The following is a 17073-nucleotide window of genomic DNA, read 5'->3' as shown; positions in this document are numbered from 1 at the left end:
TTCAGAGGGTCTGTTTATTCAAATTACATCCCCAGAGGTAATTCACATAGTTTAGCTTTATTTACCCATGTTTGAGATTTCTGATTGTGTTGATAGTTCTTCACATGGCTTCTTAGTACAAAACGGTTTATTTTCCGCACTGTCACATTTTAGAACCTAATTTGTCAAACTGTGGACAAACCATTTGCATATCTAGATATCCCAAGGAGTGATCAATAAGTCATGTTCTTGTTTTGTAGACTAAACAAATCATAAACTATACTCAGTCTGGTGGGTAATATTTTGATTATTCTATGCAATAAGAAACACCCAGAAACTCATGCAGGGTTAAAAGGAAGCTTCTGTGATGTTCTGATTTGTTCCTGTGGTTTTAATTTGGGGGAAATATGTGTATGAATTGTGCTGAATTCCTCTATATTAAACTGCCAAATAATAGTTCTCACTCAAGCTATAGTAAATTCAGATGATTTGATAATCCTAGAGGTTCATACACATTTGTCAAACAGAGCTACGTGTATTTAGGATTAGATATTTTTTGTTTAATTTTTTGGATTTAGGATTTTCACCAATTCATAAGGTTTATATTATGGGAGAGAGGTGCAACTTATAATATTAATATTGTGGTTGTAAAACTGCATATTCAGAATTTAGTTAGTCTGAAGAGGTTAATTTAAATAGCTATTTTAGTTGTTTGTCTGTAAATAAAACTGTTCACCTTCTTTCTAAAATGTTAAAGATAATAAAACTCGAGCTGTGAACTAACACACACACACACACACGTACGTACATTTCGTTTCCGTTTTACGTGATGACGTCGGGTTGTAGGCTCAGCTGTGATGGCAGCTGTAGGTTGACATCGATACAATACTGAATATAAACTATTTAAAAGTTAGCGGAAAAACTCCCTGACACAATAACGTGGAACAAATTAACATTTTTTGAGATAGTACGCGCTTAAAACATACACCCGCCCGGTTTGGGGAACGGTAGGTTAACGAGAATGCAGTGAGCAAAGCGGCGCTGAGTATATAACGTAGTGTGTGCTGCTAGTTAGCTCGCCGCGTCTTTCATATCGTGCACAGACTGTTTCAATGACCGAGCTGTTTGTCTCCACGAGAAGTGCGTGAAAACTGTGCACAGCCTCCCGCAGAGAGCCTCCAATGTCCTGCTCATGGGCACCAATGCTAGCTAAGTCTGTAGCCTGAGAACTGCTACAGGTAACCTAGCCCAGCTAGCCCAAAGTGCTGCCGACAACTGGCTGCGACGAGCTAATGTTAACTGCACCTGAGCACGTCGTGCATGTGCTGTTTGCGTTTATGCATTTTCTCCAGTTAACCTGATGGATTCCAGGTGAAAGGCAGCGCACACTGCTTTGAGATTAAATTAGCTTCCCCAGTGCTCATTCTGACATTGAGACATCAGTGATTTGATACCCAGAGCAGGATGCAGTCCCTGCAGATAATATCATACCGTTATATATTGTCAGCCATGTGGTTTGTTTGCAATTCTTGGGGCTCTGGTGGTCATGTCTTCAGTACCTTTGTGTCCTGCCACCGATTTATTATTTGGTCTGTGAACCAGCTGTCTCCTTTTGGCTTCTGTTTTCTTCCTTTCCCTTTGCATGGTGTAGTGGCACTATGCCCGCAGCTACTGTGGATCACAGCCAAAGAATATGTGAGGTTTGGGCCAACAACCTGGAGGAGGAGCTGAAGAGGATCCGACATGTCATCCGAAAGTACAACTACATTGCTATGGTGAGAGGAGCTCAAAGACACACAGGGAAAAGACTGTCACACTTTGATTTTTGACTCACCTGAGGTTTCTGTGTCATGCCTAATGAATGGTCTTCTTGCAGGACACAGAGTTTCCAGGTGTAGTAGCCAGACCGATTGGAGAATTCAGAAGCAACGCAGACTATCAGTACCAGCTACTGCGCTGTAACGTAGATTTGCTCAAGATAATCCAGCTGGGCCTCACGTTTATGAACGAACAGGGGGAATATCCTCCTGGAACATCAACATGGCAGTTCAATTTTAAGTTTAACCTCACGTAAGATGACTTTTCTGTCTATTTTATTGGTTGCATTCTAAGGTAACGGATTTGGCGACACAGTTTCAGATGTATTATACAGTACAGACCCTGTTTGAGAGCAAAACCGACAACTAATACAAGTGTCAGAGTATTTTACATTTTTGCTATTGTTGTCCATAACTGTTGTCAGCTGTCATAACTTATTGTCTTTCCTGTTTGTAACAATAATATTAATAATAATAATATGATTTGTGCTGTTTGCCATCAGAGAAGATATGTACGCACAGGACTCCATTGAGCTTCTGACCACTTCAGGGATTCAGTTCAAGAAGCATGAAGATGAAGGTATCGAGACACTGTACTTTGCAGAGCTGCTGATGACATCAGGAGTGGTGCTCTGTGATGGGGTCAAGTGGCTGTCTTTTCACAGGTATACTTCTTTTCAATGCACTCGCTCATAACTGAATTCTACCTAGCTCTGATTAGCTATATTGTAGGTGCCTGCAGAACAGGAATCATACTTGCTCTACTCAAAATATTCAGAAAATGCATAGTAACAAATAAATGTGCCAAAATCATCTTGCCAATAAAATAAACAAGCTCTTAACAGAAACACATTTAGGTATTCTATATCTGTGTGTGATCAACATCATACATTAATACATTTCGAGATTTAAACCTATGCAGTGCATGGTACAGCTTAATGAGTGTAAGACAAGAAAAAGTATGTAAATCTTTTGGAATTTCATCATTTTCTGCATTAATTTGTCATTAGATGTGATCATCCCAGTCACACAACATTTTTAATCTTTCTCTTTAAAATCTTTTATGTATTTATTGGTATAAAACCCTCATAGCGCAAGTGGAAAAAGTAATAACCTTAAAAAAAGTTAATTGGAGTCAGGTATAGAAATATTTTGCTACAAACATGATTTAACAAATTATACTATTATAATTTGCTGGTAAAATAAATTACCAAGTGTAACTACAAAGCAATGTGTTGGACATATTTTCAACAATCACCTACTTAATATCTTCATTTCATACTCAGTTTCCCACGATGTCTTCATAGCAAACCGAGGATATCCCAGCTTTGGATATTGCAGACAGTTTAGGTTTTTAACATCATTCTCATCTTTTTTAGGTATTTAGAGCAAACTTATATAAACAGCCTTTAATATTGTTGATATGTTTTACCTTTGTTGCGTGACAGCATTTCATTTTTGCTGTCTTGTGAATTCAGTGCTACTCTAATGTGGTGCTTGGTCTGTTATGAATTAGTTTAGCATCAAATTTATGTTTTTCCTCATAATTAAATGTACATTAATTATTGATTTTCTAGCATTCAGATATTTTTGAGTAAGCTTTGAGTACTTCTTACATGTGTGCCAAGTATACTACCTAGCACAGGGATCAGCAGGGACAGGCATAACAAAAACTCCACTCACTCCGTCTTACATTATTTTGTGTCGCTTCAAATTGAAAGTGACATCATCTCTTGCTGTGTGTAGCTGTGTGCTTGTCATAAACATAATTAAAAGTGTGCATATGTGTGTTGCAGTGGCTATGACTTTGGATACCTGATTAAGATTCTGTCCAACGCTAACCTGCCTGAGGAGGAGGTGGACTTCTTTGAGATTCTTCGCTTGTACTTTCCAGTCATTTATGATGTCAAGTACCTCATGAAGAGCTGTAAAAACCTGAAGGTACTTTGATAAATAAAGCAGCAGGTAGCACAGAGCATCTCCTGTAATATGAATTTAAAGCTTCATGCCTTGATTTCTGTTGTGATCTCATATGAAGGCAGCCCTCAGCTTCTCTTTGACAAGAACCACAGATCAGAGACACTGATGGTGTTGTGCTTTCAGGGCGGGCTGCAGGAAGTAGCTGAGCAGCTGGAGCTGGAGAGGATTGGACCACAGCATCAGGCCGGCTCCGACTCTTTACTCACAGGCATGGCTTTTTTCAAGATGAGAGAGGTAGGTTCATCAAGTCAAAAAGGAATTCCTTTCACTATGTATGAATGCTCAGGTGTACACAGATTGCAGACTTTGAGCAACAACAAGCTGGACTGACCATGTCTGTTCTGACACACCCACTCCACACAGATGACTGAAAAATGCGCCTGAAACCCTCTTACAGACACAGTATACCACAACAACTGTGATTGGTGCACTGTAACATTGTGGCTATAACAACGCTGACTAGCTGATTATCCCCTTTTCCAGGCTTTATGCTAAGCTAAGTTACCTGAATCATGGCTGTGACTAGATAGCTAATGCTAAGAGTTGCAACAATCTTTCATTGAACTCTAAGAAGAACCTGAATATTTATATATTATAATAATATATTGTGGAACTGTTTTTTAAATAAAAACAAATATTTCAGTCGGTGTCTTTTCTCATCATGCTGTGTTTTTTTTATTTTGTCCTCAGATGTTCTTTGAGGATCATATCGATGATGCAAAGTACTGTGGTCACTTGTACGGGCTCGGCTCGGGCTCGGCCTATGTTCAGAACGGAACGGGAAACGCTTACGAAGAGGAAGCTAACAAGCAGCAGTTGTGACATGACTCTGAAACTCTCCCATCCTGCAATTCACATCCACAATCAGTGCAGTGCTGAGGCCAAGCTTCAGCAGCTGGATGATAATAATGAAAGAAAACAAACATATACGCATCATATAGCAAGCTGTTACCCATAGGCTCTGGTCACCATAAACAGCCGAACATGGTCAAAAATATCACAGCTGTCCTCTCACATGCTGGTACTGCTGCTGCGCATGTGCGGGAGTCTGGTTGGTTCTGTTGAATTTAACATGTATGAAAAGATGGGGTTTTAGTTTTCCTAAAATGTTCTGTAGAAATGTTTTGCACTTTAAAGCTCTAACCGGATTTTATATGGATAGCTGAACAATGTTTCTGGTGTGTCCTCTTTGTTGCCTTCTCTGCGTTCCCATTTTACATTGTGAACATGTAAATCTTTACTGTCACATCTGCTTTCACCATGCTCAGCCTTAAAATTAGCTGCCTTCGTATCTTTTAAACTATAATTTATTGTGCTGGTCATGCCCCCATTCAACACTAAAGACAGCATATGCCAATATGCTTTTTCCCCAGCGATTAGATTTCTAGTGTGATAATGACAAAGGGAGCTTTCGGTGAGCGTGTCTACTTGCACAGAAATATCTCATTTAAGTGTTTTGTTCTTTTGTTCATATAATAATCATGTTTATAATTCGAATAAGCTCTGTCACTGTGAGAAGCCTTGAACTGATCCAAATCAACACCATTTCAGCTGTGCTGCTAGTTGCGGTTTTCCTGTTTGTGTTTCTAATTATGCTCATTTTAGTTCTACACCTATGTACCAGGATGCGTACAAAAGACTTTATTGGACAAATGCCAGATATTCGTGCCTGTAAACGCACTCATTGACACAAGCACATATGAACAGATGCATCACCTCTCTGCATGGTCTTGGACTAATTTCAACCCTGAAGTGTACGCTCTTAGGTCACCCTGAACTACTCTGTTGAGAGTGTGTTTTCAATTTTAATTGACATTCAATTTTGGTAGTTTTAGTATTGTAATAAAAGAAGGAAAAAAAAACCTTTTACTCATTGGCAAAAAAAAAAAAAAAAACGTTGCTTTTTAATGTGCATCTTTTTGTTTTGTGTTGATTTCACAGGTAGTTCTGGCCTTGGACACGTTTTTATTTTATTTTTAGTTTTTCTTTGAGGGGGGCTTTTTAGTCGATTCATGCTGCATAGACAGGACGCATGTACTCAAATGTTTGAATAAATGCTGTGTTGTTGAATAGTAGGCTGGAGTTCCCTAGGTGTGTGTTGAAGTGTAGGTTCACAACTTAACCTCATCACCCAGCGTCGAAAAGGGCAACACTGTCCCCTCCCTCTGCAGCACATCTCTCACACTGTAAAGGAATACAAGAGCAATATGCAATATACGACAGGATTGTTTTTAGATTATTTTGTAAATAAAGGCTTGAATTTTTTCTACCATTAAATGCTCTCGAGCGTTCAATCTCTTCAATGACTCGAACGAATGGAACGAGAAGACAGGAGAGGAGCTCGTTTTATTCTTATAAGGCTTGAACAACTGTACAGTACATCGTCTCACACATCCATATTGTCTCGATTCATACAGACGCTAGAATAGAAAAATAGATTAACACTGACTATCGCCATGAAGCTGTTTTCAAATAAGTATACATTCAAACTACTTTTCAGTCATGTTTTTAGTCGTCTCCAGCCCATACTGAGAACAAAACTGACTATACAAAGCGGCTGGAGGAGATACACTGTATGTTTATATATATCCATATATATGTGTGTGTATGTTTGTATTTTTGCTCTGCAGTACATCCACGTTATTTATAAAAACACATTTTTTATGTTTAACAGATCTGCAGCACTATCACACCGAGGCTTATTTTTTTCTGGCGGCCAGTGAGCTGGCACCCCCAGAGGCAAACAGTCAGGAAGCATTTTGGCCGGCAGTTAGACGTGTACTTCAGGGCACCTGCCAAATACTTTGAATTGGAAAATACAGGAGGGGAGGACGCACACTGTCGCACCCCAGAGCAGCACCAGCTTCCAGGTGTTTCCCTGTGTCAGCAGCATCCCTGCTCATGCTATAATGAGTCAGAAGAGCCCTTATTCAAATATAATTACTAACATCTACATTGTTTTTTTTTTTTCTGTTTCCAAGCAAATGGACAAATATCTTGTGTTACAGTTCACGACAACATGGTGTGTTTGTGTTGACATCCTGAGATGAAAGCATGCATCATTTGAACTCCCATGGTGGGTAGGAAACCCGTCCCCCTTTAAAAACAAAACATCACAGAATAACCAAAAAAAAACTAAATAAAAAAGTCATTTACATCACACTAACATCACTACTATTACATTACTCAGTGTGCAAATGTTTGGCAAACTCATAAAACCGTTTACTTGCTTGAGACGCTACGGAAATAACAGAAGACAAACAGACTGGGTCAGAGTTCCTGTGACTTGAACTGTAACATACAAAATTAGCTCAGACTGAATTTGTTGTATTCAAAGTGTAAAAATATTTCTTTCATTGCTTCTCTGTGCTTATTTATTTACAAAAAAAAAAAAAATTGTGATTGCTGGAATGCAGGTTTAATTTCAGTGCACTTGTTCCGAGGTCGAAATACTTTGAAACAGCAGCAGATAATGTTGCTGATAACAGCAGTGGTGATACTGACGATGGGAGGAATTCCTCGTGTCTCATGTAAATCTCTCAGAAGCAGGGTGCGTTATGGAAAAGCAACTAATATGGGTCATCATCACGTCACGTTCTGATAGGCACGAGACACTGAGGAGAGGGCAGCAGAGACACATAGAGACAGATTAGAATTTTATATCTTGCTAATGGAGAATTTCCCCGTGATTATATTCTTACTTTCAGCAGGTGTCAACTCTTATCTCTGGCTATGCCTCATTTTCGATGGTCATCCCCGGGTTGCTGGCACCTGAGCAAACACACAGGTGGAATAAATCATCATCAAGTCATAAAATCGGTTTCAAATTGCAGTCATTTATTTTAAGGGAGTTATGTAAGCATGAAGTGATGGAGGAGAGTCTCAGCTTCTTACCCTTTATGTCTTTGTTTGTTGCACTGTCACTCTCTGTCCAGGACGGGGTGCTGGTGAGCAGGCGACTCTGACTCTCTCTCAGAGGCTTGGAGGGGAACTGGCGGCCCTCTGCTGCACTGCAAACACACAACAAAGCCATGAGCAGCCAATAACCTCCTCCTTCAAATAAAATTTTCCTAAATCCTGGAATCCTGCAATCCAGATGATTCAGTTTAAACTCTGATGCTGCAAACTGCTGTAAGGGAATAATCCAGCAACATTAAACCTACAAGTTAATCAACCACTTGATGTACGTGTTCTTTATTAATTAATTTATTTTCACTCACGCTTTGTTGGCAGGGTTTGAGCCAGTGGGTGAAGAAGGCTGTTCAGGGTCCAGATTCACCAGACAGGTTGGGAATGAGCAACCGTCACCTAAACTGAAAAGCAGGAAAGACCAGGAAACACCTTTAAAGAACTGTCTGGTAATAAACCTACTTCCTCTAAATGATTTTATGAATATTATAATCAAAATATTGTTTAATAAAAACAGTAGATTGTGGCTACTGTGGCTGCCAGAGGTGATTGTGGGATAAAGTTAAATGTTAAAAATATTGTGTAAAAGTAGCTCAAATAAAGATCAGCAAATATGAGTCTTAGATGACCATTACATCACAATGTCTACTAAAGATCTGCTTTTATAGGTCACTCATCACTGGTGTGTGGCGGCTGCATAAAGTGAAAATGAATCATATAAACTTAAGAAAGCCAATTAAAAAGTTAAGTTCGTTGAAGTTTTGAACTTTTCCTTTTTTACAGTGTGCAGTGATTCTGAATTTAACTTGTTACACACTCTCACTTTAACGTCACTGTAAGAAAATCTCTTTTAATCTATTTTATCTTTTCAAGTATATATATTTATAGTATATGTACATAATATGCTGATTGGCCGGACGTTTGAATGACTTTATAATTAATAAACTATCTCAGATGTTATGTGTCATAAAATATAATGGAAGTGAATGAGCCTCCACCAACTTTAACCCGTTACATAACTTAATAATGACAATAATTATGAGCAATAATGAATATTTTCAGGAGAAACAATATTTGTGATATGAATACAACCACATTTTACCTTTCACTACTAAAAATGTATCATGTATGACAATAAGAAAAGGTCACTGCATCAATCTACAAATTACACCTTCATTATCTCAGTAGGTGATCTGAGATGTCACATTTAATATGGAAATTCATGCAATATTTGTATTTACAAGAATAACAATAACATCCAGTTGTTAAGTAACAACTGTACTGTATCTGTATCTGTACCATAGCCTGACACGTTGACTACCACCACTATCCATCCACCTGTCTGTGCTTGTACATTCATCTGTTTTACTACAGCACACTCTTAGGTGTTCCTCAGCACACCTGCCAAAACACTTTCAATCTCATCCAGCATCTTTGGATGCTCTGTATTTCCAAGCTGACGTCTTTATGTCTTTGTTGACAGTGGAGCGATGACAGAGCGTGCATTGGTCATGTCCAGACATTCTTCAGTGCTACACAGTGACAGTCCTGCCAATCTGAAACACAGCATGATCCAGACTGCAGCAGTGTTGTGGATCTTAAAGCAGAACCAGAGTCTTTGACCTTCAGTCTAGACTACAATTACAGGTTACTGCAGATCCCAGACGGAAAAATAATTTCTTAAAACACAGCTTTGCTTTATTGGGTTTGTTTTTTAGTGTGCCCAATATAAATGTTAAAGTTTCTTTGTTTATTAATTGTAGTTTTCAGACAGTTTCAAGTAGCCTTACCTGGAAAACATGGGAACAGGCCAGTATTTCATTTCATCACCAAAGACCTGCCGCAGGTTTTTACTGATGCCCAGGCTGAAACCGTTCTTGTCTGTGCCGTGACGAAACACGGGGGCACGCACAGCCTCTGGCAGGACACGTGTGAAAAAAGAAGAGTTAGTCTGGTGTGAGAAGGATAAAAGACAACATTTAATATTATTTTAATTTCTTTGACAGCAGTTAGTTTCAATAACAGATCAACGCATTGACCTGAATGGCTTCGGCAGTAAGAAAAACCCTGGATGAAAGTGTCTTTGTTGTGCAGAAAAAGCACTTCTCAGACAGTTTCACCAGGTGTGACTTCTCTTCCTAACAGTGTCTGTTACTAAGCTGCTTACTACCCTGAGCCTTGTGTCTTTGCATTACACTGTAACATACTCCCCAGGATAATCCACTCTCCTCAACGCACAGAGACAAAGTGTGCCTCTGTGTACGCATAATGAGAAACTGCTCAGTCTGATAATGGTCCAGAGAGGCTCATCAAATCACCGTGCTGATGAGGAGGGTGACTGACAGCGGGGAAAAAATGCATTGAAACATCAGTGCAGAGACGAGACTATGCAAACAGTGGAAGCAGATAACTGCCGCCACTGAGAGAACACAGCAATCGGCACACACGCAGGTATGAAGTGCACCAAGTACCGAGGGTGGATCTGTTCTTGCAGACGAGCCAGCAGTGATAGATGAAAAGTGAGGCGAGGCTGACTGAGAACATGGAGGCAGAGAAGAAGAGAAACAGGATGTGGAACTTCGCCTGAGTGTCTGGGAGGCCGTTCTGAGGGGGGGGGAGAAACAACACATGAACACAGCTACACAGAGTGGACAGTGGGTACTGAGTACGACCTAAGACATTTCTACTCAATTCTTCTACAGGGGGCTTTTTACATTGCTTCTATTGCAGTGCTAGTAGCTGGCTGCTTCATACAGTACCAGATATTCCTTTAGACGGAAATGTGCTCTACCTCCAGCCTTGTGGGGGGAAAAAACAAATCAAACACCACATTTTTAGAGCATGTGTTTATTTTCCAACACAGTAGTCTCTAAAAAGGAAGCACAAATAGTTTGGTGTGCTTGGCTCTACTTACCATCCAAAATTTGATGAAGTACTGAAGATCTGTAGCAGTTATAAAAAGGCAGTAGAGGAGGGAATATGCCAAGAACAACATGAAGAACTTGTAGTTGGAGAATCCCACACAGTTGTTCACCCTGCAAAAAGAATGAAAGGATGCTGGTCAGCTATGGGTTTTATTAGTATCCTTTCTAATTGTACATTATGGTATTCACATCAACTTTCTGGCATCCAGCAATGATCCTGTTGAGGTTTTGTGAATGTGCACACAGCTGTTCAGTGATTTCTGCTTGAAATGATCAATTTACAAGTGTGTTTGGGACCGTTCATAAGCCAACCTGTGAGTAAATGGAAGTAAAAAAGGAAGTGATGTAATAAAAAGCATAAAACATAACATGAGCACGGTGGTGGACCGGTGTAGTGGAACTTCTACTTGTTTTAAACTCTACTGTCTGTTTAATAAAACAGTGCCAGTACATACCAGGGGCAGTGGTGATCCATCTTCAGGATGCATCTGTAACACAGCAGGGTCAGACGTCAGTGTAATTGAATTTCACTCCGCCCGCCAGAATGCAATATAGTGTGTGGCGTTTCTCTATAGGCGTGTGAGCAGAGAGCCATACTTATCACAGACTGAACAATGGTGACATCGATCAGGCTTCAGCAGCTGACAGCGCTCACAGAAACGGATTGCTGAGGAGACACAGCCAATTCAATCACACAGCCGTCAGCAACAGCTTCTGCTAACACTTGACCACAGACTATCAAGGTGACAGGGGTGAAATGACTTCAGAGAGTCGCGCGTCAGTCTAGACTGCTCCTGTTTTATTTCGGCGTCGGCAGCGGCGTGCACTGTGCCGTACCTCCAGAGTTGGTGCGGGTGTAGATAGGCAGGTCCTTGGCTATCCTCCTCAGGATCTCCTGCTGAGACTCTCCCCGGTCTTCACGCTCCAGCAGCTCCTTGTCAGAGTAGGACAGGTGAAACTACATTGGGCAGACCACAGAGAGAAAGATAAACAACAGATGTGATTTATCGATACTTCAACCTGTGTTTATTTGTTATGAATCATATCATATCCTCAAATTTACATTTTGTTAGATGAGCCACATGATGCAGTGTGTGAGTATCGGTCAATGCAGGACTGTCTGTTACAAAGCTGCAGCTCAGTAGGCAGTGAAGGGTATCTCTATTTCATTCTATTTGCCTCGGCTCCTTCTGCCCCAGCAGGCAAACAGGAGCAAAGCAAGACAAAGCTGCAATATTGCTTTCAACCACTCCGGAGATTTTTTATTGAACGCTGGAAACAAATAACTGTGATGATAACAACAAGAAATACGACTTTTATTCCAATCTCAATATCTTAAGTGATCCATGATCACGTCTAATAAAAAGAAAGCTCCTGTGTGTGAGTCAGTGGACACTGACATGCAGAAAGGTGGCTTTTCTCTTCAAGATGCCTGCATGTTGACCCTGCAGAGCTGAAGTGCTCTGGTCAGAATCAGAGCTATTAGAGTGCAGCTCCAGGCGCTTCCACTGGAGAGTATTATTAGCCTAAATGCAGCGTTCAATCACACAGGGAGGCTGTAACCTACATCTGCACTTCCCACCATGCCTCGCCGTCCCTGCTGGCTGTAGCGCTGCTTCATAGTCAGACACACTCACCTCCTCCAGGGGATTCATTGGCTGGGTGAAGATGGTTTGCCAGTACGCCCAAACGAACATGATGAAAATAACATGGTACAGCAGCAAATACACAACTGGAAGCAGAAGAAATGATCATGTTACCAATTGTATAAAAAATCAAAACTAAACAAATCACATGTAGATAAGTATTCACAGCTTTTGTCATGACACTTAATGTTGAGCTATGGTGCCTCCTGTTTTCACTGATCATCCCTGTGATGTTTCTACAACTTGTCCACATGCAAGACGTGATTGGACGTGATTTGGAAAGACATACACCTGTTTATATAAGGTCCCACAGTTAACAGTGCATGTCTCTGTATATGTCCCTGAGTGGTCCAGCCAGAGCCCAGGCTGAGCCTGATTGAACATCTGTGGAGAGATCTGAAAATGGCTGTGCACCGACACTCCACATCCAACCTGATGGAGCTTGAGAGGTTATGCAAAGAAGAATATGAGAAACTGCCCAAAAATAGATGTAAGTGTAGCATCACACTCAAAAAGATGTGAGGCTGTAATTATGATTTACACTGTAAATACTTATGTACATGTACTTGTTTGTTAGTTTTTGTTTTTTTTTTTTAATTTGCAAAGATTTCAAACAAACTTTTTTTACTTTGACATTATGGGATATTAAATAATGATAAGTAATAAATTGAATCCGTTTTGGAATCAGGCTGTATTATAACAAAATGTGGACGAAGTGAATGTGAATACTTTCTGGATACATGTACGTAACATTTGATTAGATTCATTTGTCTCGACACTAGAGAATAAACTAAACAAACCAGATAACAGAGCTAAGAGCGAAATATAGTCCTTTGGCCTCTTGGAGTTCATATCTACACTCTAAAGAAATGCTTGTCTTTAAATATAAATCAGAGGTAATGAAAAAACATGACACTTTCCCAGCTGAGTCTGATCGTAGCATTTTGATGGGAGCTGTCGCTGCGCAGATGGCAGGCTGTAGAACCTCCTCTGGTCCAAAACCCAGCACTTTACAGCCAGAGACACTTAAAGTTTTAATTTGGTTTGAGTTTAAACAGCATCGTAAAACACTTACCCTTTTCTCCTGTGTCTTCAATGGACTCTGAAAAATATAAACACACACTAACGTCAGTGTGGAATAAAAGACACCAAAACACACTGGAGAGTTAGGATATTCCCAAATCTGTGGGTCATGAGGAACATGACTTTCATTATGTTTCAAATCTCACATATTTGACTGACAGATAGTGTCGGAATTCAAATTAGCAAAATGGAAAAATGCTGACTCTGTAAACCCTTAATCCCAGTGTCCAATTACCACCATCAATAACATCAATACACAGCGACCTGCCAGAAAAATAATCCAACCAAACTGTTCTTCTCATGGACAATCATTAGTGTATATTGACATGAGGAATGGAAAACAACAGCAACATAGTATGTCTGAATGCGGAGAGCTGCGAGGACTCCCACAGAGGGGACGGTCTGAAACTGCTGATCACAGTCCAGCATCAGTTCTCACACATGAGCACCAGAAAACCTGCACTAATGCACAGGGAGGCATTGAACGAGACAAGAGGGGACCTGTTGAAAGATCAGCAAGGTTTTATATTCGTCATAATATCTAATATCTAAGCAAAGACTAGCTGAGCACAGAGAATAATCCATCTTCAGCAATTAGCCTCTAATGCCCAGCACACACACACACACACACACACACACACATACGTACACACACACACACGCGCATACACACGCGCACACATGCACACAACAGGGGCTGAGGAAAGGTGAGCCAAGGAGCTGAAACGGTGGATGCTGCCAAAAATCATGTGAACGCCGCTGTGCCAGCATGAAAGAGCCAGAGTCTGAGGGCGAGTGTGTGTGATTAAGGGCAAATGCGAGGATGTATTTTAATGTATTAACGTATGGTCTAAGTACCGATCGTCTGATTTCCTCTTTGCATTCTTGCTATAACCCACTTGCTCCAAGAAGCCAAACACCACCTGATTTCCTCTTCTTCTTTTTAAACAATCTTGGAAAGAGGAGCAACTGTTCAGAGGCTGATGTTCGGTGCTTAAAAGCAAAGTGGGTCAACCACAGATTGCTTGGGGCGAATTATGTAAGCCAGACAATGGGATTAACTGAGCTGCCAAACGAGAGGTATCAGCTGATGATACTTTCACACAACCGTCTCTGTGTCTGTCTGCGGAGCGCATGCTGGCCTTGAGTGACTGCTGTCCTGCCCTGCTGCTGTTATTTTCATCTGCCTTTCCCATGTGACTCAAATGCATCACAAATTTGCTCGTGTTCTACCCGGTGCAAAACAACACGGTTTTAAAATAAGGACAGATCAAACAACCACGCTGCTGTTCTCTTCTGTTATGCTGCAGTAACCTGAAAATGGTCTCATGTCTCATGGATGGCAGCAGGCACATGGTGTCCTGTAACTCTAGGAGACGGATGCTGAGATGCTGACTGCCCTCTCTGGTGCAGGGGAGGATTTAGAAACTTAGATTTGGAACGGGAGGGTTTTTGTGGCCATGTTTGCTTCACCCTATGGTCTTTGATCGAACGTTATCAGATTTAGGAACAAACTAACAGAACATCAAACCATCTCCTTTCCATCCTCCTTTTTTGACGGAGGCGATCGTCTTTCCTAGTGGTCTGACAGGCTGCCAAATAGAGCAAGGGAGTAGGCTGCTGAGACTCCTCTGAGGCATCCTAGAAACCATTACTCACTATCCAGGTCAACTCTGTGCTCACCCTTCACAGAGGAGGCTCGCCGTCTGTAACCACACCGCCCAACAGTCAGCAGCCAGAGGGGGGGGTGTGAAGGAAGGAGGCAGGCCTGACTCAAAAGCCATTACAGACGTGGTGTTGTGGTGTTGTGGTGGATATAAATTCACATAATGAAGCTGCAGCAACTACACACGAGCCCGAAGCTATTACAGTAAGCCTTTCAGATAGTGGTGCAGTCTGATAATGAATGTGAGACAAACGGTTTAATCCCATTCTGTCCACCCTGTGATCATGTCTGTGATAGAATGGAACAAAAAGCTGCTTCACAATACGAGCAGGTTCCTCACATCATCCTAACGCCATCTGTGTTGGGATTTGAAAATCTTTCTGAGGAGTTCTTCGTGCACAAACACAACATGCTGACAGTGCCTAGTTGAACTATTGTTGTCATGTGACTGACACTGTCCACACACTGCGTAAACAACAACAACCAGGCTCCTGCATCCAAAAGAAGAAAAAGGAAAAACACATCAGCCTGGACCAGAAAGTGCTGAAACAGAAATGTCTCCCCCACCCTATTACCCACAAAAAAAAAAAAAAGGAAACACACACACACACACACACACACACACACAGCAGTCAGAGGCATTTCCCCTTCACGCACGCACACACGCCTACTCCTAGTGGGCTACTACCCAGACAGCTGATTTCTTACCTATGCAAAGCTGCAAAACATAGGCGTAGTATGACCACGCTACTATGAGGGCGATGAAGAGGACCGGGATCCAGTACAGAACTCTCTGACAGCCCCGCTTCATACTACGCGAACCCGACGGTGCCATGGTCTAGAAGCGGATCATTTCTCGTGCGCACTCGCGTGTTTACTCTCCCTCCCCCTCCCCTCCTGTCCCCCTCTCGCTCAGCGTATGTGTCTGTGTATTCCTGGAGACTGTCACTGCATCGCAGCTCCGGCTCTGATCAGCCTAATCGGCAGCTCAGACGCATCCGCATCCATCCACACCAGCCTCCTGGCCGCGTCTGCTGCTGCTGCTGCTGCTCCTGCTGCTGCTGCACCGCTCTCCCCTCTGATCGTCCTGCTCAGCCTGTAGTACAGACTACAACACAAATAGCAGACAGCTCACGCACACACAGTCGACGCACACACTCAGCTTCGTCTGCATCCCCACAGGTTGCCATGACGTCCGCGGGATGCTGCAAGCCTGGCACATTTCTCCACCGCGAGCACATGGGTTCAATAAGTTCATTGTCGCGAGTGCTGAAACGGGGGTCTGCGCGGGGGCGCGCACGCACACACACACACACACACTTACACACACACACTTACACACACACACGTGTTGTCAAGTTTGAGTGTTGTCAGTTCTTTGCTGTCTCTCATGTTTTTGCTCACCAGTCTATGTATAATGTTTTTATCGTTACCTCAGTGTTGGTGGAGAGCTCCACCCGTGTGTGCTTCACACCTGCAAAAGATTTTGCAGTGCTGCACTGTTCCCAGCCGTCCTGTCACACTGTGATATGCACTGTGTGCATGTGTTACCGTCACATTTTCTTACTGCTGTTTTTCATTAATGCTGTCTGAAGATGAGAAAGGTTTCAGATTGACCACCTGCTGACAATATGCACCAGAATATGCACATCTCTGTGGTACAGAAAGGACAGATGGCTCTGTAGCATGTTGCAACTGAAGCTGTTTGTGCTGTTTTAAAGAGGACTGAGCAAAATATCCAAAGCATCCAAAACAAAATCACCCTAAATATGGCAAAAATCTAATAAATGCACAACAGTGTTTGCTTTTTAAAACTATATCAACTCAGAGAAAGAGTATGTTTGGCTGTGATTCATAAACATTCTATAAAAGATAATCTCACAGCTTTGAGGGCGTGCAGCCACAGTAACGCTTAACATCCCCAAGGTCCAATTTGGCTTATAGCTCAATATTATAACTGTGGACAAAAAGAAAGTATAATACATAAAAAAGGTTCAGGGAATTGTGTCACTTGTGGTTTATGCAGCAAAAAAATCAAAATGATGGTTATACTATAACAATGATCCATG

General features: G+C 41.5%; 2 protein-coding genes across 4 annotated transcripts; one reads left to right on the top strand and one right to left on the bottom strand.

Moving 5' to 3' along the window:
- The first annotated feature begins 816 nt into the window (after positions 1-816).
- On the top strand, positions 817-6029 carry cnot7 (CCR4-NOT transcription complex, subunit 7). Of its 3 annotated transcripts, none has more exons than XM_026358573.1 (7): positions 817-845; positions 1631-1754; positions 1856-2049; positions 2300-2461; positions 3593-3737; positions 3900-4010; positions 4467-6029. In XM_026358573.1, the coding sequence occupies exons 2-7, from the start codon at positions 1638-1640 to the stop codon at positions 4596-4598; spliced, it is 861 nt and encodes a 286-aa protein (XP_026214358.1). In that variant the 5' UTR covers positions 817-845; positions 1631-1637; the 3' UTR covers positions 4599-6029. The 3 variants fall into 3 exon arrangements, with proteins under 3 accessions (XP_026214358.1, XP_026214357.1, XP_026214356.1); XM_026358572.1 differs by having other exon boundaries at positions 820-986; XM_026358571.1 differs by having other exon boundaries at positions 820-1754.
- An 85-nt stretch (positions 6030-6114) lies between these two features.
- Positions 6115-15881, bottom strand: zdhhc2 (zinc finger DHHC-type palmitoyltransferase 2). The gene is made up of 13 exons (XM_026357172.1): positions 15713-15881; positions 13331-13357; positions 12247-12341; positions 11447-11567; positions 11207-11276; positions 11065-11097; positions 10600-10720; positions 10157-10289; positions 9476-9602; positions 7997-8089; positions 7671-7786; positions 7478-7547; positions 6115-7390 (listed from the first exon to the last, which is right to left on the bottom strand). Exons 1-12 carry the CDS (start codon positions 15837-15839, stop codon positions 7507-7509), a joined length of 1104 nt encoding a protein of 367 aa, XP_026212957.1. The 5' UTR covers positions 15840-15881; the 3' UTR covers positions 6115-7390; positions 7478-7506.
- Positions 15882-17073: the final 1192 nt, after the last annotated feature.

This window comes from Anabas testudineus, chromosome 10 (genome assembly GCF_900324465.2).
Source record: "Anabas testudineus chromosome 10, fAnaTes1.2, whole genome shotgun sequence".
In the NCBI taxonomy this organism is placed as follows: Eukaryota; Metazoa; Chordata; class Actinopteri; order Anabantiformes; family Anabantidae; genus Anabas; species Anabas testudineus.
The sequence above is the reverse complement of the archived record's forward strand: the minus strand, read 5'-3'. Positions and strand labels throughout refer to the sequence as shown.

What these genes read in the sequence shown, in the direction of transcription:
- cnot7 (XM_026358573.1), top strand. Translation starts at nt 1,638, where the DNA reads ATGCCCGCAGCTACTGTGGATCACAGCCAAAGAATATGTGAGGTTTGG. An exon ending in AAGTGGCTGTCTTTTCACAG is followed by an intron (nt 2,462 to 3,592) that starts GTATACTTCTTT and finishes TGTGTGTTGCAG; the next exon opens with TGGCTATGACTTTGGATACC. An exon ending in CTTTTTTCAAGATGAGAGAG is followed by an intron (nt 4,011 to 4,466) that starts GTAGGTTCATCA and finishes TTTTGTCCTCAG; the next exon opens with ATGTTCTTTGAGGATCATAT.
- zdhhc2 (XM_026357172.1), bottom strand. Translation starts at nt 15,839, where the DNA reads ATGGCACCGTCGGGTTCGCGTAGTATGAAGCGGGGCTGTCAGAGAGTT. An exon ending in TGTTTTGCAGCTTTGCATAG is followed by an intron (nt 13,358 to 15,712) that starts GTAAGAAATCAG and finishes TATATTTTTCAG; the next exon opens with AGTCCATTGAAGACACAGGA. An exon ending in TGAAGACACAGGAGAAAAGG is followed by an intron (nt 12,342 to 13,330) that starts GTAAGTGTTTTA and finishes TTCTGCTTCCAG; the next exon opens with TTGTGTATTTGCTGCTGTAC.